Below are 26,024 nucleotides of genomic sequence, written 5' to 3'. Positions count from 1 at the left end.
ACAACCCCCAAGCCATCTGCCTTAATACCTGGTGCTACAGCTTATTCCACTGAAGGCACAGCTGTAGGGGGTAAAGCCTCTTGTAAAAAAACAACACAGTGGAAGGAGCATTGGACAATAACTGTAAAAAGAGAACTCCATTTGCTTTACCTTTTATAGGACCATTAAGAACGTGATTGCTTCGAAACACATTCTTTAAAATTAGCACCCATACAGGCCCGAGCCTAGCTACTATGCAAGCTTTAACAAGAAAGTTGCCTTATTAAATCCCACACAAGAATGCCGCTTAAACAGATCTTTAATTTTCAGTACAGCTGAAAGTGAAGTCTCTGCGCCAGACAGCCCAAAGACTACAGTTCTTGACGTCTCTTCCCAGTAATGTACAACCAGGAGGACACGGATAAGGGGGAGGAGGAGAAAAAAAAAACATGCAATCACAAAACAATGATCAAACTCTAAGTACGTCATGAGGTTTGGTCCCAAACAAAAAAAAAAAACCCAAAAAACATTGAAACATAATTAATCCAATTACTGCAAACACAGCTTCTCTGAGTAAAGTTAAAGATATTGCATTTGTAGTGTGGCGTGCGCTTTCCCCTTCAGCGAACCAGCGGAGCCTGCTTGAGTGAAATCAGCACCGAGCGCATGCGGGACACATCCTTTGCCTGCTTACTTGACTTGGGGTTAAAGTCACAGAGCCGAGCCACACGTTCCCACTCAGTGCCTGGGGAAGATTCGTCAACATCGTTCACAAAGGCTTCTTCAGCTGCCCTAGAAGCAATGCAGTGCAATGTTTGATTTCATCCGTGGACATTCCCTGCCCCCAGGAGCCCCTTGCTTCCTGGAATCCATCCCTCGCCCCTACACACAATGGGCTTCAAGCACCTTGAGGTCTTCCCCCACATCCTCCTCCCCAAAAAGTCCTGACAAGGGAGATGGGGTAGCGAGTCAGGCCCACAGGACCGGAGAAGCCAGGTAAAATGTTGGAATACAGGTGTTTAATTTAAGCGAACAGTATAAACCCAGCCTTGAACTACAAGGTACCTTCATGATGCTGTTCAAGGGTACACCGGCTATGTATAGCGAGGGAGACTGGGACTGCCACAAAATCAAGGTGTGCAGTTTATGTAATTGGAGCCCCAAAGGGTGGACTTTACATGCAGAGGTCCCTGTGCAAACATGACATCATCCAATGCACAGAATTCAGATTAACTGGTAGGGTCAGGCAAGATTCCAATCTCCTTATCATCCTCAAGTTTTGGATAGGGCACACATTCTTGGGGGGGGGGGGCGCTAACCATCCCGGTTGAGTATGCTAGGAATTTGTACTAAAAACTGCCCTTAAAGTTTTCAAATGCCACCATTTCCAAAGCTCACAAAACCATAGTGTAAGAGAGTATATGACAGCATTTCCAGTGCTATGGTGAAGCAGCAAAAGAGTCACAGGCCTCATGCTTGTAAGTGCTATGGACTTGATGGTATCGGTTGGAGCAGGAGAGATCAACAAAAGGTCAGCTCAGAGGATAACTTTGCCTATTCCTCCATACACACAGTTGTGCTCAGTGGACATCTCTGTAAGAATCTATGTTATCCTTCCAACACTGGTGCACTGCTAACCGTATTGCATGAACAAAATGATTCCCACCCCCAACGGCTAGTTAAAGCAAACAGTGATGCCCTGGATTTCACACATGGGCGGATGCCGTGAGCACCCTAATTATGGGAGAGGGAAGAGGATGACTTCATCTACTCCAACAAGCAGTATAGAAAAGAAGCAATGATGATGGATCCCATGAGGTTAAGCACAGTTCACAAGGATGATTGTATTTTACAAACACCACTGATGACGAGGGGGTCACTACAACACTGCTATTTCATGTGACAAAGACACTTAAGGGGCAGTGAAGAATTTACTTAACTGTTCTAGGCTGTAGCAAGGATGGTTTATGTTTGTGCTTAAAGGTGAAGAGAAACAAGAAGGAGAGTTTAAGTCAGATATAGAAAATGAAAATGAGCATAATGCAGATGATAAGTAAAGCTGGCCAGACATGCACTTCTTGCAGCACCGTCTACAGTCAGGAAAACATGCCACCCATGTTATCCTGCAGCAACGGCACTGCAGAATTTTCTTCCCCACTGGCTACGGGAAACAAGTCCTTCTGCATTAACAGAAAAGGGCAAACACCACCTGTGAGTCCAGCATTTCACAAGTCCAACACTATTCTAGGTAACTGTCAAACCAAATTCCCACCGGTAGGGGGGTGGGCTTTAAATACAAGACACGAAACAGAAACTTGCATGCAAGAACCATCTGCCTCTTCAGGTGCTGTCATGAATCTCTCCTGGTGGACCAGACAGGCTGTGAAACAGGAAGGATCTGATGTATAAGGGGTCACCAGTTTGATCTGTTTTTCCCAATGGGTCATTTGAGTGGGGCCATGTCAATCAAATAAAGCTTGCCCCATGAAGTTGGAGGCAGAGCAACTTCTGCCGCCTCCTGATCTTGTCACTGGGGGGACGGCTTTCAAAAACCAAACAAGCAACAAGGGCACTGTGTTGCTCTTGCTCCTTTTCATTGCTTGGAGCAGCCTTCCCTAATTTTGGGTCCCCGGATGTTGCAGGACAGCAACTCCTGTTATCCCCAGCCATTGGCCATGCTGACTGGGGATGACAGGTTTTGTAATCCATCAACGTCTCAAGACCCAAGGCTGGGGAAGGCTGGCTTAGAAGCATTGCCACTATTTGGCAAGGCAAGAGCTCTGCCTCCTATGACGATCCTGCTCCTCAGTCTTGACTAGCACTAACCAGCATAGGGACCATCACGTTCTCAGTATGTGCACTGCAGGGTGGAAGACTTCCTAATTCAGAGTACCAACCAACCAAGAAACATCACGTGTGCAAGCACTCCTAGTACGGAAATGGTCATCCTGTAGATTTGAGGTTGGTGTAGAAGAATATCAGACAAATGAATCTAATATTAGAGTAAAAAAAAGTCTAACTTCCAGAAATAGAAAGATACTGGTTATTTCTTCTCTATATGAAGTACAACAAATCTGACCTATTCATGTAGTATATAGCAGTCCTACCATACTTCATGCCAACATAATTGGCATTTTAATCAATTAATTTGATAAAATGCATCCAAGCCTTCTGCACTCCCTACTGACTCCTATCCTGTGTTTTATATACTACTTACTGCTCATCAAGCACAGCTTTTTAAAGCTATTATAGCACACATGCAGCTCTGAAGTTGGACATGCTCCTGGCACCCAACTTTATATGGCCAGATAAACTGCGCAATATGTTGCTGTTTAGCACCTAGCTGCTGGCACACAGAAATAACCAAGCACTAGTTCTTCCAATCTTCAGATTTCCAAATACCTGTCAGCTTAATTTAGTTGGGGAAAATCTCAACTGCGCTTTGTTAAGAGGCATTTCCTTTCCAACATACCTTTGACAGCTCCCTTTCAGGCAGACCCGCTTCCTACAAGACTTACAGAACTCGGCAGTGTGACTTAGCAGCAAGCAATGTTCAATCCTACTATTTTATTTCAGCCACAGCATGGATGGCCATCTCCCATATAGTAACAGAAACCATGCTGTTCTCTCATCAGCTGTCAGACTAGGCAGGGGCTGGCAAGGTTTACCTCGCCTGGGCTGGTTCACTGCCGTGGAGATCACTCCATGGGTTGGATCGCTCATGGGGACTCGTCGAGCAGGCAGATCGGTTCGGGGGTGGCCCGTGGGCTGCTTGTGGCTCATGGGCCAAAGGTTGCTGATCCCTGGACTAGGGAGTAAGTCTGTTTTGCAGTACAATCTACATCCTTTCATGGATTGTCAGGCTCTAATCAAATCTGTGCCACCCAGAAATTAAAGTCTTCAGCATTTTATTCAAAAGCCAAATGAGAAAAATATTAGCTGTGGAACATCTCTCCTTCCAGCTTAGGAAGCCCCTCTTCCTTCTTTCAGTTTTACTTGTAAACTTTCATTATATGTTGATTAAAAGTTGGGAGGACAGCCAAGGGTCCCATGAATTGCTTCATGGACCAGATGTGGCTGCAAAGATGCCAGATGGCCATCGCTGAGCATCAGTATTCTTTCCTACTTTATCATCACCACTAAATAGGCCTTTCCATCTTATGAATGAAAGCTGTACTCGCCCTGCCCCACATCCTTCCCACATCCTGGATCCTTGCTATTTGCTCTATTGCAGAACGTGCCTCTCTGCCCCAAGTTGTTTGTTCTCGGGACACTTTGAGAACAGTGAGCCTCACAGATCAGAAGTGCTAACTGAAGCTGATGGAGAATGGTTCAAACGAACGAACAAAACAGTAGTTAGGCAACATACACATAACCAATCATGTCAGCGAAGGGTTGTTTGAAGAAAGCTTCGTCTGCCACCCTAGGTGGCAAGGTGGTCCACAGAAGAGGCAAGCAGGCAGGAGAGAAAAAGAGAAGAATAAGCAGAAGGAAAAAACAGCTGTAGTCGTATTAGGCTTAATATATTAAAACATGCAACAAGACCTTAGAAATATTAAGAAATTACCAGGCAGGAAAAATATTAAGAAAATGGTTTAAGCATCGTTAAAAGGATGCTCTGGTCCAGAGCAGGTACAAGGCTGGTTCCCATCACAGCATAATTTTCATACTGAGAGTCGGACTCTACCACCCCCCCCCCTCCCAGCCCAGGCCTTCCTTATGGTTCTGCATTACAGGTGCACCAATGCAAACCAAGGCACTCTGCTTGTGACTACTGAAATAGATTTGTAAACTGTGATTCACTAGGGCCCTGGGCTTGCATTAGGCATTTGTGTTAGTGCTTTGGTTAAGGCCAAGAAAGGAAGAGAATTGCGCCAGAAAGCAAACGAGCGCAAGTTCACGAGGCTGGCTCCCAATCTGCACACCGTGGTTGGTACAGGCAAGCATTATGTCTGCACCAGCAAACTGCCCTGTGACATCTGTGCTCTCTGTCATGTCGTCCCCCATTTTCAACAGTTTGCATATTTGTACAAGTTTCAAAACTGCAGCACTGCGAAACTTAGCTAAGTAAGAGACAAATTCAGTCTTCTGTCTTAAGAGCCTAGCAATTAAAGGAAGAAATACTGTACTTTTCCATGTTTTTCAACTACTGTTAGGCAAGGTTGTTGTTTTTTTTTACTAAAAATAATGTTTTAAAAAGGGGGGTAGTCTTTTCATGAGGGCAATCTCCTCCCCATTTTCTTAGTTTTGAGTCCCCCAAAATAGGGGGCGTCTTATACAAGGGGGCATGTTATACATGGAAAAATACGGTAATCCTTAATTTCATGACCAATCCAAGGTAACTGAACGCTATAAGACTTTTTTTGAGGTGGGGTGGGGGTGGGGATAATATTTTATTGATCTGTTAAGAAAAAGTGGAGGATAAATAAGAAGAAATGCAGCTATAGGACTTCTGAACTATCCTAGGCAGGAATATATTAGTATTAATTTGAATTATTGGTCACCTGAAACAAAAATAGCATACTGTGGATTTGGTAGATTTTTAACTTGTTGGTTTTATAGACCCAGCTGCTTTACTAGGTTATGAAAAAGGCACAAAAACAGGGTTCAAAAACCTGTGCTACCACTGACTCATCTGCCACTAGTAAATAGGACTAGGATGCCCTGAGTTCAAATCCACATTTTGGCCACAAAGCTCCATCCACAGCCTTGGATAAATAGCCACATTTTAGCCTAAAACATCAGAGGTTGTTGGCAAAACAGAAAAGGTGACTTCAGGCACCCCACCCTGAACATTTTTGAGGAATGACAGAATTCTGCTTTCCTCCTTTGGCTGCTTGTAGTTTTCAACAAGAAGGAAGCAGGTTTCTTCTAGATTTGAGAGTTGGTTCTTAAGATAAAAGGCAGTTAGCCGTTTATAGAAAGTCGGGGGGGGGGGGGAGAATGAGAGGGAAAAAAGGACTGAACAAATGATCAGCTAAGTGCAATAAGCAGACAAAGACCAGGCTACCTCCCTGCTAATTTATACCACCATCATCAGATTTTGTCCTACAAAATCTCCTCCTCTATAAGATACTCCCACCCACAATATCTTAAGTCAATACACCGTAACCAGAGAGCAAAGTACACTTAGGCTCAATTAAATGAGTGGCCTGCTTACTACTTCTCAGGGAGTCCTACAATAGAGTATTTATTTTGTTAGTTGATTTATAAAGGAGGCCTTCAGCAACAAACATGCAAAAAAAGGCTCTCAGGGCAAGACACACTGAATACAACTATGCATTCGTGTTCTGCTGAAGTCTCACTGGTTCCGCCAATTTCCATCGGCTGAGGACACCCAGTGGATTGTGCCTGAGTCCTAGTGAATCATTGCTGCCATTATTATGCGTCCAAGCATACGGCTTGAGAAGAAAGCCCAGACAATGCCAAGTGTTTTAAATTAATACTGGCATAAAGCTGGCAACGCAATCCGGCTCTATACTGGCTTCCCCAGGACTAATCACCATTAGAGTTCCAACTCCTCTTTTGAGACATGCTCAAAGATTTGGCTACACCCTGCAATTTTTTCTTTTACTCATTCTCTTTGAAAAAGACTTTTGCCCTGAAGAATCACAACTACTACAGAAAAAAGCCCCTTTAATAAAAAGAGGATTACTACACAGCATGGGAGGCTGTTGAGCAGCTTGTGTGGCCTAGTTTCATGATCGTGTTGAATTGCACGATAAAGCCTGTTCACCTTGCTGGCATGAGAAAGCGCAACTATTCTGAATTCAGCATGTCACCTTTTTCTTTTCCAGACTTGCCATAAGCAGAGTTAGGTTTTTTTTTTTTTAAGGACACATGGGAAAGAACATGTAGCTCTTAGAAGGGCTGCTTAGCATCATAATACAGTGGTACCTTAGTTCTCAAACACCAAAAAAGTGTTCTGGTTTTGGAACATTTTTTGGAAGCAAAACGTCTGATTCGGCTGTCGGCTACTTTTTCTGGGGTGCCTGCACCAATCAGAAGCATAGCTGTCAACGTCTACCTTTTTTAAAGGGAAATTCCCTTATTCTGAATAGCATTCCTCACAAGAAAAGGGAAAAGTTGACAGCTATGATCAGAAGCTGTGCCTTGGTTTTCAAACATTTTGGAAGTCAAACGACGTCCGGAATGGATTAAGTTTGGCGCTTATTGTTTTTGGTATTTATTTTGCGTTTTTCAGTTAATTTGTTTTTGTGACTGTGTGGAACCCAGTTCAGCTACTGATTGATTGATTGATTGATTGATTGTGTGACTGCAGAAATGGATAAAAGGCCCTCATCCAAACAATGACTATCATCAGTGCAGGTAAGATTTTTTTTTAATTTTAATCATCTACAATACTGTCTTATTTATTTTATAGTGTAGTACATTGATTATTGCTTGTTATGTTCAACTGCTGTTTTAGCATGTTCTAGCATGCTTCATGTTCAACTGCTGCTTTAGGGGTTGTTTTTAAAAGTCTGGAATGGATTAATCTGTTCTGCATTACTTTCTATGGGAAAGCGTGCCTTGGTTTTGGAACGCTTTGGATTTGGAAAGGACTTCCAGAACGGATTAAGTTTGAGAACCAAGGTACCACTGTACTTCTTTTGCCTTCCCCATTATTGTACAAGGAATACAGTGGTGCCTCGCAAGACGAAATTAATCCGTTCCGCGAGTATCTTCGTCTAGCGGTTTTTTCGTCTTGCGAAGCAACCCTATTAGCGGCTTAGCGGATTAGCGCTATTAGCGGTTTAGCGGCTATTAAAGGCTTAGCGGCTTAGCAGCTAAAAGGCTATTAGCGGCTTAGAAAAGGGGGGGGGGGCGAAAACAAATCTCAAGACTCGCAAGACATTTTCGTCTTGCGAAGCAAGCCCATAGGGAAATTCGTCCTGCGAAGCGCATTGAAAAACGGAAAACCCTTTCGTCTAGCGGGTTTTCCGTCTTGCAAGGCATTCGTCTTGCGGGGCACCACTGTATGCCATTCTTAACTTGCATGTTACAGGGTTCTGCCTATACAAATAGCAGCATGTCGTAACCAAGGTCTGATCTTCAGGAGTGGTACCCACAGGACTCTGGCAACAGTCGGGCTTATCATAAGGGATCCGGTGCAGGCACAATGGCAACTCCCTGCAAATCACAACAAACCTAATCTTGGGAATAACTGCTTCCTTGCCATTTCTGTCCAAAGGAAGGGGATTCCCTCCACAGGCCTCACCCATCATTTAGTGTAATAACCGCACCAAAGTTAAAAATGGCAAGCAATGGAAGGGAGTGGCAGAGGAATTCACACAAGAGAAGGGAGGACTGGCTTCCCACTTACTATTTATGGTTTGCAGGGGGCCAACACCATGCTGGCACTGGGCCATACACCAGAGAATGCCAACTGGGCTTCAGCTGATCCACAGCCACCTCTCAGTCCCCTCCACAAGAGCTGGCAAACCCTCCTTACCTATTGTTCACTTTCGTTTTCTGTAGCTGCTCGTCTTGTCTCGCATACCATTCCTCCAACTCCTTTATCGCCTTCTCTTTCCACTCTGCTTCTTGCTTTCGAGAGTTTGCATCTTTTAAAACAGAGGCAGACGAGAATGAACGGACATTTGCTCTCAGAGCTAAATATAGCTAAGATTCTGAACTATAAGTAGGCAAAGGCTTTGGGAGGCAGGGAGCTGCTGGAGGGCGAAGAGTCACCACACTAGCAGAAACCAGTCAGCTTGATATCCAAAATGCTCCCGATGTTGACAGTAACAATGTTGGATTAAAGGGCTGTTGGAGCAGGGACAGAGGGGCTCAGTGGTTTGAATCCACAGATAAGCATTAGCTTCAGGTACACAAGCTCAACCGGTAGCACAAGTTTGTCTGTTCTATCTCCATTTCCCAAACGATCCATGTAATTTTGCAAATGTTCACCAGACTGACCAACACCCACAGCAGTTCTTAACTCTGCTCTCATTTGTTCTTTCTTTTTTAAAAAAATGAGAAGTCCCTCGCCCCATCGGTTGCAAGAGTTGCTTCAATGTATGGGCAAACAGAGGATCAGTTGACTAAGATTGCCAGCGGTCATGTAAGGAAGGGGGAACTGAGGCTTCCCCTAGAGGCTGGTGGACTCCCAACTTCCAGGGTCAATGGTTATGGATGGTGTTGGAATCTAGAATCATCTAGAGCAGAGGTAAGCAAACTAAGGCCCGGGGGCCGGATGCGGCCCAATCGCCTTCTCAATCTGGCCAGCGGACGGTCCAGGAATCAGCGTGTTTTTACATGTGTCCTTTTATTTAAAATCCATCTCTGGGTTATTTGTGGGGCCTGCCTGGTGTTTTTACATGAGTAGAATGTGTCCTTTTATTTAAAATGCATCTCTGGGTTATTTGCTGGGGATATGAACTCGTTAATTTTTTTTCCCTTCGAAATATAGTCCATCCCCCCCAGAAGGTCTGAGGGACAGTGGACCAGCCCACGGCTGAAAAAGGTTGCTGACCCCTGATCTAGAGGGCTGCTGGTCACCCAGCCCAGGTTAGGAGTTCAGGACACTAAAGCTGGCATTGCCAATGCAACCCCTCCCTCATAACTGGCAAAAGGAGAAATATACAAGATAGGGGTAACTATATATATTTGCATTAATTTCCAGGAGTTTGAGTTACTATAGGCAAGAAATTTAATTGTGTACTTTGTGCTTACCCAACGCTGCCTATAGGAAGCTATACATAAGGCAATAAGGAATCAGGCTTCTCTCCTGTGTTGAAGCAAGGCACTAATTCTTAAAATGGGCCATTATGGCAAAAGGAGCTACAGAAGGGAAAGGCAACGGAGGGTCTGACGATGACCAACAGTCTCCAGGATCTTTCTCATCTAGTCCCTAGTGCAGGACCCAGTGCTGAGGCTGTTCAGACAAGGTCTCCTATGCGCATTGCAAGCAGAGGGCAACAGAACTGCAACAGAAGCGGTAATAGATTTCTCCTCTTATGTGCAAAAGCGAGGGAGGTGCATTCAAGGAGATCCCAACCAATTCTGCTATTCACACTGGGATGGGGGTCAAACCGGCCCTTGACTGCATCTCAGAACAAGGGATGGAGGCACCGTCACTGCTCTTTAGGTCTTGTCAGAAGCTAGGGTAGAAGTGGGCATGTTCCTTGGCCCTTACCAAGTACTTCTAGACGCTCCAGCTGCTCTTCTCTCCATTTGCGGATGCTCTCTGGTTCTGTCTGCAAACGATCGGCTTGCGAAATAGCTGCATAGCAGTCCGTCGGACCGTTGCTCTCCTTGAACCGCACAAAAAAGATCAATCATTTTGTGATAGCCATTGGATAAAAATGCAGTTCCTTAAAATAGTGCTACTTTTGTAGTAAAAAACTTTAAAAATTAGCAGGATCTAAGGGTGAAGAGATTTGAGCAAAATGACTAGTGCAGGGAGACTGCCATAAGACATTAGCTTCAAATGAAGGGGGCGGGGAATGTTTTAAACAAGGGCAGAAAACAGGGATTCTGGCTGGTCTTTAAGAAAAAGAGCTACCTGCCTCAACTGCTAGTCCAGACTACCTACCTACCTATATGAAATAGTAAACCTAAATTGCCTCCACTCCTAATTAACAGATTAGAAGCAACTCTTGTGTCAGCAACCATCACAATACTAACCTGTAGGAGGTACCTGGACTGCACCCCTGCAACAATTAATGTGTAGGGAGCAGGAAGAGAAAGAAGTACCCAAGGAACATGTCAAACTGACATATTGATGAGTCTTTTTCCTCCCACCCATCCCACAACACTGGTTACCCATCACCTGTTTTACAGCAAGTCAGCGGTATTCAGAAGACTGTTGCTTTATAGTAGGGTTTCCGAAACTTGGGTCTTCAGCTGTTTTTGGACTATAGTTCACATCATCCCTGATCACTGATCCTGCTACCTAGGGATGATAGCTGTAGTCCAAAAAACAGCTGGAGACCCAAGTTTTGGAAACTGCGTTTTATAGAATGCACCAAGACAAGACAAATTATCTAACAATTCTCTCCAAAATACAAAGTGATGGAAGAAAATAAGCAGCTGATACAATAAATCCCTAGTTCATGTTGGATTTTCCCTACTATCATTAAGTTTGATGTCACTGATCTTTAACAACAACCCATACTAGTTAGGCTGCATTGCTTTCCCAAATCCAGACTTTTAGAGGGGTACATCTGCTGCTTTAAAAGGACAAATTCAGACAGATATATGACACCCTTGCTGCCGAAACACCAACATACTTTAATAGTTGGTGTGCCAGACTAGCGGGTGGCAAACCCAGGTTCAACTCTTCATTCAGCCATGGAGCTCACTGGGGCAAACTTGGGCCTCAATGGGTTGGTGTGAGGATATAATAGGGAGGGGGAGAACCATATATGCCACCCATAGTTTCTTGGTGGAAAGGTGGGGTACAAATATAGCAAAAAATAAAATAAAGTAGAAAAAGAAAAACATGCACTTGTAAACACACTGATCATGTGCCAGGCACAGCTTCCCAAAATGGAAAATGCACATTTTAAAATCCATTTTTTGTGGCAGAAGCAGGCAACTGGCACCCCATCTAAGGACTTCCTGATTAATTCCCTGCTCTACCCGTGCTTTAAGGCACCTCTGCTTCTTTCCCTTCCGTGTAGACAGAGGCAAGAGATTACCTCTTCCCACGAGGACAGTAATGGAAGCCTTTAGAGCTCTTCCTTTCATCCACCTCAGTTGCTCATTCTTGGGTGTGTGGGCTGTGGAGAGGCAGATGAGGACTGACAGTGCTTTTAACCCACAAAACCCATTGCCTGGCCCTTCCACCCTTGTTCAGTTAAAGAATGGGCTTGTTGACCTTTGCCAACTCTGGCATGTAAGAGGAAAACACCATTACGGCAATCGAGCGCAAATCTGCTGACGGTCTGGATGGGAGCAAAAGCCAGAGGAATAATAAAACTCTTTATCGGGAGAGTCATCCAATAACTAGAGTTGCTTTAAAGCTCATTTCACTTCCATTTACCTGGTAGACATCACCGTTCGTCACCCCGTCAATTGAATCTGTAGAAGAAGAAGAATTTATCTGTGTTAGTTTTTTTTTCTTTTTACAAGAAAGTGTTTTTCAAGACAATAACCGCAGTTCAAAGAGTATGTAAGGAGGGAAAAGACTGGAGGGTTTTTCATAGCTGCAAGGACACAGGCTTCAGGCACTCTCTCAACAGGGAATTGGAAAAGGATGGTGTAGACTGGAGGCAAACAAGAGGCAGATAAAACCTGTTCCGAGGCTCATCCAGAACACACCTGGCGATCTTGGGGAATCCGTTACTTTTCAACCTCACCCCCTGCCCTTGCTGCAATATAATCTTGGAGTCTACAAGGTTATTGTAAAAAGCATCCATCAATTGTGGTTATGAAGCACCTGGAATGCTTTGTACTAGCATTCAGTTTGTAGGCAGAAAAGATTCTCTGCTCAGTTCTTATAAGCTATGCAGCAGGGATAGCCATCCTGGTGCCCTCCAGATCAGACACAGGCACATTTTGCACATGGCTTTCAACCACCTGCGACAAAGTGAAGATGCCCAGGTGCCAGGATAGCGCCTGACATCCCCATCATCTGGGAATCTGGACTGTTTTCACACACTAATACCCCATCCTGTAGAATTCTATCAGTTATATTTTAGGTGCACAATAAAAATGAATTTCTGGAACCAAAATGCTTTTTTCTGTGCTGCCCGATCAGCAGCAGCCACAATTAAGAAAAAGTGGTTGGAATAGGTCAATATATATGTGGACTGTCCCTGGATCAAGTGACTTTTCTTCTTTAAGTACTCAAAGCTCTTAAGCTGGCTCAAGGTTTTCATCTGAACTAGCCAGATGTTTAAATGAGAATCAATCGCAGTCAGTCCATTGCCCCAAAATGGCAACTAGACCTTCCATTTTGGCAACTCTAACTTTGATTTAAGGGGCCATTTGGCACCTAGCTTATATATAGAATCATAGAAGAGTTGGAAGAGACCACAAGGGCCATCGAGTCCAACCCCCTGCCAAGCAGGAAACACCATCAGAGCACTCCTGATATATGGTTGTCAAGCCTCTGCTTAAAGAGATTATATATATATATACATATATATACATATATATATATATATATATATATATATATATATATATGAGTTTTTAACACCGCTCCAGATGTTGTGTACTTCTGTTCCCATCACCTCGGACCAAGCAGAATAGGGCCAAGGAGAGTTGTAGCCCACAACATCTGGACAGCACCACATTTGCTACCCCTGCTCTACAACGATCCCAATGATTAAGAGCTGGTTATTCAGGTGTTGGAATACAGCATTAATGGGGGGGGGGTGTATTAGATTTGGACTGGATTCAACTAAATAGTTGTGCCAGCAGAAGCCAGTGGAGTGAGTCCCACTAGCGCAGCAGGGCTTTCCCCTCTTCCCACGTACCCCACCCTGGTTCTCCCAGAACAGAGTAGGGGGGGAATGAGGGGAGACTGTGCCGAAATGCTTGCACTGACAGCGATCTCAGTGTCGCTCTGAATTTCACCTCACAGAACTAGTGAACATCAGAAGAAGTGTCAAAAACATATGGTACAGAAGCACAGGAATGGACAAATACTTTACAACATTATCTTAGCATTTATAAAAAATGGTGAAATGCTACATAAACGGCATACATCTACTTATTTAAGGTATTTGTAATCCTCCCTTCACTCCCAAGGCAGCACTTAATCAGCATTAAAACCATAATTAAAGGTAAAGGGACCCCTGACCATTAGGTCCAGTTGTGGCCGACTCTGAGGTTGCGGCGCTCATCTCGCTTTATTGGCCGAGGCAGCCGGTGTACAGCTTCCAGGTCATGTGGCCAGCATGACTAAGCTGCTTCTGGCAAACCAGAGCAGCGCACGGAAACGCCGTTTACCTTCCTGCCGGAATGGTACCTATTTATCTACTTGCACTTTGACGTGCTTTCGAACTGCTAGGTTGGCAGGAGCAGGGACCAAGCAACGGGAGCTCACCCCGTCGCGGGGATTCGAACCGCCGACCTTCTGATCGGCAAGCCCAAGGCTCAGTGGTTTAACCCACAGCGCCACCCGCGTCCCTAAAACCATAATTAGCAACAAGTTAAACTAAGGTTTACTCAAAGGTAACTCAATGGCATCATAAAATTCAGTACCATTTCTTTTAGGTATTTGTAAATACAGGCAACCCACCATTTATGCACACTCAGTATGTGCCTGACCGCACATACGTGCATCACACTGAACCCAGAAGTGACCCAAAACTGTCACAAAAATCTTTTTGCAATCTTTTTCAACAGCGTTTCAAATATACATTATTTCACTGATGCACACACTGCCTTGGAACTTAACCTGAATTGCCTGAAAATATGTATTTTAGGTATTTGCATATGCTGTGACAGCAACCTCATGATGAATTCCCTCCCCAAAGACTTGAAGGCAGTAAGCACATTTCTTTCATCGGGCTTAACAGTGTTTAATTAGCAATACAGAAGCTTTCATTTCTTCACTCTTTGCTTTTAAATCTATGGCCTTAGTTGCTTAAATGTTGGTTTTTATTTTACACTGAGTAAATGATTTAATTACTTTGTTTTAGTACATCAAAACACTACTGTGCTTCCCGACAGATGCAGCTGGACTCTCAACTCCCTCCAGTTACAACAACATAACAGACTATAAAGGATGATGAGAGCTGGAGCCAGGCAACTTCTAGAAGGCCACAGGTTTCCCATTCCCATTTTTAAAACGTATTCTTCACCACTCCTGTCTCTTAAGGCGTTGCAAGTTGTTTAGGAGGTTTGAAAAGCAATCTAGACTATCCTTCTAAGTAAAATTCACCAAGCTCAAGTCACTGCCATCTCTTCATACTGCAAAATACCAGAGCAAAAGGGTGCACAACACTAGGAACCGATTTACTACACAGACGTAATAACACCCGACATTGTATAGATTTCAGTGCCTACATTATTTAGTATTAAGAGTCTGGATAACAATTGCTGGCCAGGTTTATAAGCTAGCACGCAGTCAGACATGGAAGAGACACTGCCCTGCAAGTACAGTACAGTCGTACCTTGGTTCTTGAATTTAATCCGTTCTGGGAGTCCGTTTGACTCCCGAAATGGTTTGAGAACCAAGGCGCAGCTTACGATTGGCTGCAGGAGCTTCCTGCAGCCAATTGGAAGCTACGGAAGCCGTGCCGGACATTTGGCTTCTGAAAAACGTCCAAAAACCAGAACAATCACTTCCGGTTTTTGACTGTTCGGGAGCTAAAAGGTTTAAAGGCGTTTGGCTTCAGAGGTACGACTGTATACTGCTTTCAGTATCTTCCAAGGAAGGAATCAGCTAAGTGTAGATTCGTTTGCAAGACCTATTTCCACAAACTAAGAACAAAGGAGACAGAAGCTATCAAGAACTGCCAGAAAGAACAAACAGCTGCTTCCCATGGTCAGTTTTTGTTTTAACAAATCCAAAACCATCTTATCTTTGGGGAAACACTATCAGAACAGGAAGGTTGAAGTCAAGCCTAGGCACCCTGTGACTCAACAAGCAAAATACAGCCCACAAAACATCCTGAGACGGCAAAGAAAGCACATATATTTCTCCTAACCTTGCTCCCTTTTCTCTTTCCTTTTTCTCATTTGGAGCATATGCAGCGCTTGCCTAAACCATCACAGCAACATTTGCTTTCTTGAGGTGGGTTCAAACTGAGCAATGCTAACAAGACCACAGGTCCGTCCTGTGAAGATATAGACTCAAGACTGACGCCACCATCCTGGCTTTTAAGAGACCTAAATGCATTTAGCCTGAAGGTTTTAAAAAGGAATTTCCAATACAAAAGCAGGTACAATTTTCATAATTGGTAAGAGCAAAAGAAGTGACTTACAAGAAGTTCCAGGTTCAAATCTTCTTACCCCAGCAATGAACGCAAGGGATTTACTCAAAGCTACTACATTTCAGTCTCACCACAACCAATCTGCAATACGAGAACAGTGCTAATCTACTTTTTGTGCAGGTTCAAAGGTTAGCGAGATATGTGAATTGATGCAACTCTCTGCACAGCGTGACCGCCGCCTTCAGCAGAAATGGCCCCACACAATCTGGCTTGAAAAAAGCATCCTGAAATAGGAATCTTTTTCCAAGCCTTAATGTGGCAGGTTAAGAGTAAGAAAATGAATGGGTGAATGGATGTATTTTGGTGGCCCCCACAACAAAGAAGTGTGGCCTTTGAACTGAAATGGTTCCCCAACCCTAGTCTAGAACCCCACTTTAAAATGTTTTTATTTATTGCTTATGGCTACTTCTGGTATTTTTTTAATTGAGCAAATCTTTTCATGTTGTAAGCCATCTTGACCATGGTTTAACTATGGAAATGAATAAACTAACATGATGATGAAGTTGATACAGTTGTGCCTTGGTTCCCGAACACCTTGGGAGTCGAACGTTTTGGCTCCCAAACGATTGAAAACCGGAAGTGACTGTTCCAGTTTGCGAACTATTTTTGGAAGCCAAATGTCTGGCGGGGCTTCCGCAGCTTCCAATTGGCTGCAGGAGCCTCCTGTAGCCAATCAGAAGCTGCGCTTTGGTTTCCAAATGCTTTTGAAGTCGAATGGACTTCCAGAACGGATTCCGTTTGACTTCCAAGGTACAACTACTATACTTCAAAAACAGCTGTAAGACCAAAATGTATGCACCCCAGTAGAGATCCTAAGCTGTGCAAGCCTTGCTAAAGTAGGAACTATTTAGAACTTGATGTCCTAAGATGCACTTCATACTACTCAGATGACAGCGATGGCTGTGTGGTGCTCAGGGAATAGCATTGGAAGGCAAAAAAAGAACAAATAATGATATTGGAAACTGCTACATTTAATTACAAGGAAATTCAGATGGAAGAGATCAGAGGAAGTCAAGTTATATGCTTATGAAGATGGATTTTAATTAACTAATTAGGTTTTAGTGTATGTAGTATTATATGGGATGTGGGAAGTATTTTATGCTCTTTATTTTCTCTTCTTTTTTTTCTTTTTTCTTCTCTCCCCCCCTTTAGTATTGTCTATTCTGTTTTTTAAAAATTATGCTTTTGTATGAAAATTAATAAACATTATTGTGAAGAAGAAAAAAGAACATGTTTAAGATACACTAGAGCTTTTGCCATTCTCATAGTGACCCTCCATTTGTGCCAGCCTACGCCAAACTGCCCAGCTGCTACTTTACGTGGATCTTGGGGCTAAAAGATTGCCAACCCTTGTGGCAAAACATCAAAAATGGGGAACATGAAAATATATGCGACATGAGGCTCTATATCAATGACCTCATCTCTTCCCTAGAACAATGTTTCGAGCAAAGTAATCCAACGCAGCAATTCAGAGGCCTGAAGAGAGGCAAACAAATGCAAACTCACTAATCCACTTTATTAATCCACAATGTGCACAAGCCTTAAAGCTGCACGCTAAAGACAGTTTGATTAATTTAACCAGTTTCTGAGAAACTGGTTTGAGGAATGGAGCAAACCAGGACTTGAAAGCAACTGCTTTCTCCTCACACTGGTAACACTATTTCCCAGTTCATATATAATAGGATACTATGGTAAGCAAACTGAAGCCCAATTGTGTAGTATTGGCTAGACGTTTAAGGGAGTACAAGTCTCAAAAATGCAAAAAGTCATCTTCTGCTAATAACAGATTCTGTCCTCAACTGCTAAATATGGTGTTCTCTCAAAGGCATGTAAAAGGGAAAAGCAGTTTATGTTGGTCTGGCTTCAATAGACCCTAGTACACCGTGCAAAATTTATTTCCAGCTTTGTTAATATAAAGACTCTTTACATCTGCTTCTTGCCTAACCAGGAATATGCATAAGGCACAAGACAGATCCGGGTGACAGCCAGGCTTTATATTTTCAAAAATGGGGGGCAGACATGGTTTCTTCACCCCACACAGTCCACTCTGATAAATAAGTGAAGTACTAGTGTGCCAATGAGTATATTCTTAGAATAAAAATAAAGTTCCGAAGTGGGAACATAATGAGGGCCCACACTGGGAAGATGCAGAGCAGAACTCTGACACTCACCTGCATTGCAATCCAGTCATGTGAGAGCATGAACCTCTTCTCCACAATGCAACCAAAGTAATATATTATGCAGCGGCTCCATGGAGACTCAATTTCCATTATCCTTTATTGCCCCTTTATTTCAGAAGAATAACTGTACATGTGGATTTCCATGTAAAAGACTATAATACATTACTTTAGGTCAGGGGTCGGCAAACTTTTTCCAGGAGATCCGGTTCACTGTCCCTCAGACCTTGTTGGGGGGCCAGACTATATTTGGGGGGAAGGAATGAATTCCTATGCCCCACAAATAACCCAGAGATGCCTTTTAAATAAAAGCACACATTCTACTCATGTAAAAACATCAGGCAGGCCCCACAAATACCCCAGAGATGCATTTTAAATAAAAGGACACATTCTACTCATGTAAAAATATGCTGATTCCCAGACCGCCCACAGGCCAGATTTAGAAGGTGATTGGGCCCCCGGGCCTTAGTTTGCCTACCCATGCTTTAGGTGTACAGAGGAGAAGGGTGCGTGTCCACCTTTCCATCTCCCAAGAACTACTGCCCAGGTAAGTATTTCAACCAGGCCTATGTGGTGATGCAGTCATATTGACAGCTACAGGAATCTGTCAATGGCTGTTCATAAAACATTTGAATATTTGCTTTTAGAAGTGCTTATCTATATTGAATATCCAGAAATGAGAATGACAGTAGTAATACAAACTGTGTTTTAAGATCGCTGGGAAATTCAGTTTTAGAAAATCAGAAGAAATGTTATTTTCTCTCCATCACCTATCACTGCAGGATATCCACATTGTTCTTTTTAGATATGAGAAATGCTGCTAAGCTACTGAGTCATCAGCTCTCTTACAGAATACTCCAGGGCATCTTTTCATAGACACCCACTCGTAAAACAGTCATTCTTACTATGTAATTTTACTCACACTGTAGTTTCAATAAAGCACCTAAGATGCTACAACTACCGCTGGGATACCGTATTTCATTCCAAATCAGAGTCGAGCTTGGCACAAGCCACACATTTCAATAGCAACAAATTGAATAAGATGGTCTGGAAGGTTACGAGTTATAAAAAGTAAATCCACAAAATCCCCAGCTGCTCTCCCTGCTTAAGTGCTTAAAATTAACAAGGGTGCAAAAAAGCAGTTCGTCCCCATGTAGCTAGTTAATTTCGCTCTGCATTAAGAAAGAAATTGGACAGCCTTTGCCAACGTATTTCTATTTACCAGTGTATCACAAATGAAAGTAAAAATTCACTGGTAGGGGTACACAATTTTTAGGCATCTCGGTAGCCAATCAGGTTACTACTTACCTCTCACCTCAACAGAAGAGGGGATGGATCCTGGCAAATGCCATGTATGCAATGGGAGAGGGTACTGTTAGTGTTTTAACTAGTTTCGTTGCTTCTCTTTCCCTATTTATATCAACCTGCAGAAAGGCAACTTCTACATGCAAAAATAGGCAAAGCCTTTCAGAATTCTAAGATAAAAAGAGTTCATTAGTACCTCTTAAGCAAGTCTAGTTGGTTATCTTTCCACAAAAGCTTAGTGGAATGCAAGTCCCACTGTGCTTGCATAAAATGGCAACTTCGTTATTAATACATGCCCTATTTCTATCCATCAACTATAGTAAGTTGATGAAAGAGCCTGTCCAGATTTAAAGTGAATCCTATTTCTGAAGGTTTGGCCCAGTACACCTGAAACAAGAATTAAGTCCAAGTCAAACTTCCTATCAGCATATTTGTCATGTACTTGGTCACAAAAAGCACACATTTCATGAAAATGTTTTCCCATTATAGTGCAAAAGATTGTTTTTCTATACTACCATTTCCTGTTTTTCAAACAGTGTGTGGGTCATTTCGCCAAAGACAATAGTGCTAGTAAGCGTCTTTCTCTGAAGTGCTAACAGTAAATAAACTATTGAGATCAGGGCACTTAATTTCGATCCCACTTTTCCATTTTCAAAAGCAGAACCCAAGCAACCAGCAGTTTAAATTAAGAGCAAGTCAAGCCACTTTTAACACCGCATCCAAATGCCTGAAGAAACCAGAATGTCTTCAGGAGACACCAGGGAAAACAGTCCTGGTAAATATCCTAGAGCAGGTTTCACAACCCTAGTGAAACAATGGGAAATGCCCTTTTTCATATGCCCGCCAAACATACCAGATCATACAGCAGGGCCTCCCTTTCTGATCCTAAGAGACAGGAAGGACCATATAGGATGCAGCAATTGCTTCAGTATCCCACTCATGACCCATCTAGGGCTTTAAAAAACAACAGCCAGTGCTATAACCTCAAATAAAGTAGGCTAGTAGCTATTCAAACATTTACCTTCAGGAAACCACTTCTGGGTTGATGAAACTTGTGCGCATCTGCCAAACTACACCAGCATGCTACAGATGCTTCTGGGGCATGTTCTAGAGATACCCATGGCTCACATGTGGCACTAACTAGGTCTGTTAAGTGTAAATTGCTGCCTTGCAAAATACGGGAGCTGGGTCAGCCTAAATGCCTATCTAGTCCAGTGGCCATGTTGAGTGGCCAACCACATACCCATGGAAGAGTGATTTAGAACATAGTCAATGCTCTCTCGTAGTGGTACCCATTCGTCATCTTCTCCAGTGTCGCATGGGCAAGTGATCTGCTAAATACTGATCTCACTGATGAGCCTGTCTTTTCCTGCTTACAATTTGAAAAATACAGGGGCTGGAGAAGAAGAATCCATCTCTCAAACGTCTTTTCCTTCTTACAAGGCAGCTGGCAGCAGATATGGAATTCTCCAATCAACTGTTTCAACCTAATGATGAAGGTTTTTGTTTTTAGAAAAAGTGAAGCAGCAGAGAACTGCCAATTCTTAAAAACCAGATGTTCGTTTGGCTCCATTTCACCTTACCATTTGCTTTCCCAATTCCTAGCGCCAAGTGTGCTTCAGTCCCAGAGGAAGCCAACACCTTTCTGCACTGATGGAAGATAAGTCAACCAGTTGATTTAATAACTCCAAGCATCCAGAATGGAGAAAATGCATGGCATGGCATGCAACATATCCATGTGCTTAAAACCTGGAATGCCCTCAATTATATATAAAGGAGAGTAGGAGGAGAAACATTTTAAGGGAAGACAAAGGCTGGGGAAGTCTAATTGCCTCCAAACCAATGTCTTACTTCCCCCAAATCTGCCTGCAACATCACGTTTCTTCAGCTGCACTAGATATACCAGAGATGAGCTCACTGGGGAGAAATATAGCTGGGTAAGGCTGCAGAGTCAGCGTTATTTATGCCCAATACTTATGTTTAGTGCTGGCCTATTGCTGTCAGTTTAACCACACTCCAAGGAACTAGTACTGGGCAGCTTATCTTTATCTTAAGACATTTTAATACTTTCATTTACTGCTGCAATGAACCTGCATCTAGGTATTCTTTTTAAAAAAAGAGCTAAGAGATGCCTAGAATACAAGAGACCTGTTTCAAGAGTACACTGAGATGATACTGGTATGGATCTAACCAGTTGGCAATGTCAGTAGTGAGAATCAGCCGTTTGCTTCATGTCTCTGAAATACTTTCTGAAGAATTATTCCGTATCCAGCAGTCTTTCTCTTTTTTTTAAGTTTCAAAGGAAACCCAGTACTTTTAGTTTTAGAAATACAGTACTACTCAGTTCACTGGGCTCCACCACGTTACCCAAATCATTCTAGCACTCGACAAGTTCATTTATTGCTGATAATAATAATAATAATAATAATAATAATAATAATAATTTATTTGTACCCCACCCATCTGGCTGGGTTTCCCCAGCCACTCTGGGCAGCTTCCACAAAGACAAAAAATACACTAAGATGTCACACGTTAAAAAATCCCTGAACAGGGCTGCCTTAAGATGTCTTCTGAATGTCAGGTAGTTGTTTATCTCTGACATGTGATGGGAGGGCGCTCCACAGGGCAGGCGCCACTACCGAGAAGGCCCTCTGCCTGGTTCCCTGTAACTAGCTCAATCCATAGTTAATCTTGCCTCTCAGTGAGAATAATCAGCCAAAACTGCAGATAGCAGAAGACACCCAATGTTGTGGGCATGACAGCTCTCACAGGAAAGGAAAAATTGCTACTGGGCAGATCTAGGCTGAGTTATGCTTCAGAGGGAAGTGATCACGTGTTATCATTGCTGCGAGTACAACGCAACCAATGTTCTGTGCTAGTCTAAATTACATTTGACAGCTTTGCAGTTGTGTGTTAAGTCGTTTGCTGTAATCTCTTGTGTTGCTGCAAATTATTTCACCTCCAGTTTTTATAAAATCAATTTATACCACCTTTCAGAACTCAGAAGAGCCTCCAAGTCCACAAAACATACAATGATTAAAAAAAAATTCTCCCTCAAGCACTACTTAACCCACATTTCCTATTCCCTTTTGTTTTTGCTGCTATAATTACTGTTGTTCCTTTTTTTGATCACTGCTTTGTTATTTAATTGCTTTCTGGAGTTTTGTTAATGATAATTTCTCATTATTACCGTCTTATATGCTGCTGATCTGTATGTTTTATAATTACGTCTATAATTTATATTTTGTTCTTTATTATTTTCTTCCCCCAGTAGAGTCCACTGTGATGTATATAAAACAGGTGAACAAAATTCCATAAAATAGCGTGTGTATTCTCTCTCTCCCTCTCTCGTCTGGCCATTTTAATGCTGTAAAAAAAAAAACACCTTGAGGGTTTCTTGAAAATATGCAGGGTCCAAGTTTTAAAATAAATAAATAAAATATTGGAGCTGTGTTAACTGACTTGTCACGTGATCAAAAAACTCAACAGGAAACCACAGAACAGTCAAGTTATTGCTTTAGTATGACCGAGAAAATATCTATCAACAGAGGATAAGACGGAATTGAAGAGATTTACTATAATGAAACCTGCAGAAACTGAGTGACAAAAATAAAAGAGTCATGTTTTTAAGAACCTGGGTGGGTGGGGTTAAGCTTTGGGAGGTTACAACTGCAACCTGAGCAACACTAGCACAGCAGGTGATTGGTAGAGTATGAGATTCTCCATCTCAAGGTTGTGGTTTGAGCCCCATTGGGGGTTGGACTAGATGATCCTCAGGGTACCATAAAACTCTACAAGACTATAATTCTACGTGACTAAGAGTTTGGCTTGAGCTTTTCCAGCTAATGGCCTCATCTCCCCCATTAGCCTGCTATACAGCCCTAAGTGCGATTTGACACTGCAATTCACAATCACCAGAATGTGCCTCAGCAAAAGTAGCCTCTGTTGTAAAAGGTCTACTGAGAGTATTTTGCGTATTTAAGATGCACTATACTGTATAAGCCAGCATTTTTGGTGAAATTATTTAAAAAGAGTCGCCATGTTCTGAGAGCGTGTGTCTTCTGAGAAGATAAAATGAAATAAACACAGGGATGGGCATCTCCATCAAACCCTACCTACAGGTAACCCAAAGCCTCCTGGCTTGCCAATTGCTGGGAAGCCATAATATTGGGTGTGGATCCAAAAGAGTGATTTAAAAAAAAAAACCAAAAAAAACTGGAGGGCTTCATTTCCTAAATAAATGTAGGAAGGGAAGGTAGCTGCCCACTAATGAAAATGATGGGGAGGAGAGGGGAAAAGATTAGAAGCACAATTTTAACAACGTCTACTCAGAAGTAAGTCCTATTGGATTCCATGGGGCCTGCTCCCAGCTAATTGGGATCAGGATCTAAACTAAAGAGTAGCAATCAGAGAAGTGAGAATAAGAGACCAGTAGCCCTGCGCCTTTGCATCACCAACTCTCCTTGACTCTTGAATAACCACCACTGCCCTCCCCCCATTTAAATGCATCAAGCACCAAATTTGGGGGCCAGAGGTTATTGTTTAAAAGGCTACTCTTGCTCCGGTTACTTTGACTAACACCAGAGGTGCAAGGAGAGTGAAGCAGCTTGGATTTTCTGCCTGAAGCAAGAGGAGCGCCTTAGGACCTCTCTGTGTTGGGTTCACACATGCAATCGCCCAAGTGTAATAAGTAGCAGCTTGTATGTACTGAGAAGCTTAATGGTGTTTCCCTCTCACTTAGGGTGAAATAGTTAAGAAATATACCCAGCTGAATCCAAAAACTTACGAGGACAGAAGAGAATTGATCCTTAAGATGTGTGTAGAGGCTGCCTCAGAAGCAGCAAATCTGAACTGCAGAATCCTGGTGTGGGTAAGTTTTTAATAAACGTTTTATCTTTTTTATTTCACTAAAGGAGAACATTAAATCAAAGCGCTATACATTTCAAATATAATTACTATATTTATTGACTTAGAACATTTTGTTGAACAGAGTCCCCCGGGTGGGTCACACAATACTGGATCTGCTGAACAATTTAAACTGACTACAGAAAACAGTTAAAGGCAGATCATGTCGGTTCACACATGCAATCGGCCAAGTGTAATAAGTAGCAGCTTGTATGTACTGTGATTCTTGTGTTCCAGAAGTGGGGCCGAAAGCGGGCTATGCAAACGGATGAGATCCAGTCACTTGACTGGTCGCATTTCCCTCCCAAGCACCTCAAGGCATCGCATATGGTTCCACCCGTCCTCATCTCATCCCCACAGCAACCCTGCGAGGTAGACTAGGCTGAGAGGCATTGACTGGCCTCCGTCGCAAGGTCATGCCATGAGTGTGGGATTTGAACACTGGTCTCGCCCAGGTAAGACTCTCTAATCCAGGGGTCAGCAAACCTTTTCAGCAGGGGGCCGGTCCACTGTCCCTCAGACCTTGTGGGGGGCCGGACTAGATTTTGAAAAAATAATAAACGAATTCCTATGCCCCACAAATAACCCAGAGGTGCATTTTAAATAAAAGGACGCATTCTACTCATGTAAAAACATGCTGCTTCCTGGACCGTCCACAGGCCGGATTTAGAAAGTGATTGGGCCAGATCCGGCCCCCGGGCCTTAGGTTGCCTACCCCTGCTCTTAAGAATATGGGGGGGGGGCGGGCAGGGGAAGGACTAGACCATGTGAGAAATGAACATAATATTTTAGCTGCAGTTCCTTCATTTTCCGCTTTGTAGTCTTATAAAAAAGTGTGCCTAGACGTTCCATTGTTGCGCCCATAACCTAGGTTTAAGGTGCCATTTAGCTCCTAAGCTTTCATAGCTCAGTTTCGAGCACTGTTTAGCATGCTCTAACCACTACACCTCACTACCTTCGCTCCCTCAATCTCTACTCCGCCCCGTCTCCGAACAAGCGCCACATGAACGCGCTACCCCGTAGTTGCCATCCCCCCCTCCAATACTGCAAGAGCTCTAAGCCGCGGCGGAGGAACTATACCCGCGTCAGCCCGTTCACACGTGCCAGCCATCACGTGAACGCAGCTTTCCGCGCCCCCCCCCCCGGCTTACCCGCGGACAGCCCCTCCTGCATCCCCGCCGGCACCTCGCCGTTCTCCAGGATGCTGTAGCCCTCGTCGTTCTCGATGCCCGCGATCTCGTTCTCCTGCTGGGCCAGGAAGGCGGCGGCCGGGTCCTCATCGCCGCCGCCGCCGCCGCCGCCCAGCGCTCCGTTTCCCGCCGCCGGCTGAGGGGAGCTGAAGAGATCGAACTCGGCCATGGTGGGCGCAAGAGGAGGGAGGGGCGGGGCAGGAAGGAGCCAACGGAAGCAAACGGGCCGCGCGGGAGCGGGAAGCCGAAGAGCGCTCAAGGAAAGACCGTTTAACGGACTCGGCTACGACTTCCGGCCTCCGCGAACCTGCCAACTCCAGCACTGCCTCCCCGCTCCTTTTAGACGGAAAGCTCCCCAGAGCGACGGCGCCGCGCCACCAACCGGCTGAGAGGGGGACGGAAACGGGGAGCCAACCAGCGCGCCGAGGAGGCGGGCTTGGCGGGGTGCGCCGCACGTGATCTACCTCCCTTCCCCCCGCTTTCCCTCTTTCTCCGCTGAGGGGGCGGTGTGGCCTAATAGTGCGCACGCGCGGCCTGCCCGGCGCTTCGCTGAGGCTTGAGGCGGCTTC

The 26,024-nt window shown here is 43.8% G+C and overlaps 1 protein-coding gene across 3 annotated transcripts; it reads right to left on the bottom strand.

Annotated features, from left to right (window-relative positions):
* Positions 1-280: 280 nt before the first annotated feature.
* CLTA (clathrin light chain A) lies at positions 281-25,807 on the bottom strand. 3 transcript variants are annotated; one of them, XM_080987023.1, is made up of 7 exons: positions 25,417-25,807; positions 11,972-12,009; positions 10,121-10,238; positions 8,435-8,546; positions 4,349-4,402; positions 1,920-1,955; positions 281-771 (listed from the first exon to the last, which is right to left on the bottom strand). In XM_080987023.1, exons 1-7 carry the CDS (start codon positions 25,622-25,624, stop codon positions 600-602), a joined length of 738 nt encoding a protein of 245 aa, XP_080843149.1. In that variant the 5' UTR covers positions 25,625-25,807; the 3' UTR covers positions 281-599. The 3 variants fall into 3 exon arrangements, with proteins under 3 accessions (XP_080843149.1, XP_080843150.1, XP_080843151.1); XM_080987024.1 differs by lacking the exon at positions 4,349-4,402 and having other exon boundaries at positions 25,417-25,806; XM_080987025.1 differs by lacking the exons at positions 1,920-1,955; positions 4,349-4,402 and having other exon boundaries at positions 25,417-25,800.
* Positions 25,808-26,024: the final 217 nt, after the last annotated feature.

The sequence above is a fragment of the Podarcis pityusensis genome, assembly GCF_964106645.2.
Source record: "Podarcis pityusensis genome assembly, chromosome: 17".
Lineage (NCBI taxonomy): Eukaryota > Metazoa > Chordata > Lepidosauria > Squamata > Lacertidae > Podarcis > Podarcis pityusensis.
This window is presented reverse-complemented; position numbering and strand designations above follow the sequence as displayed.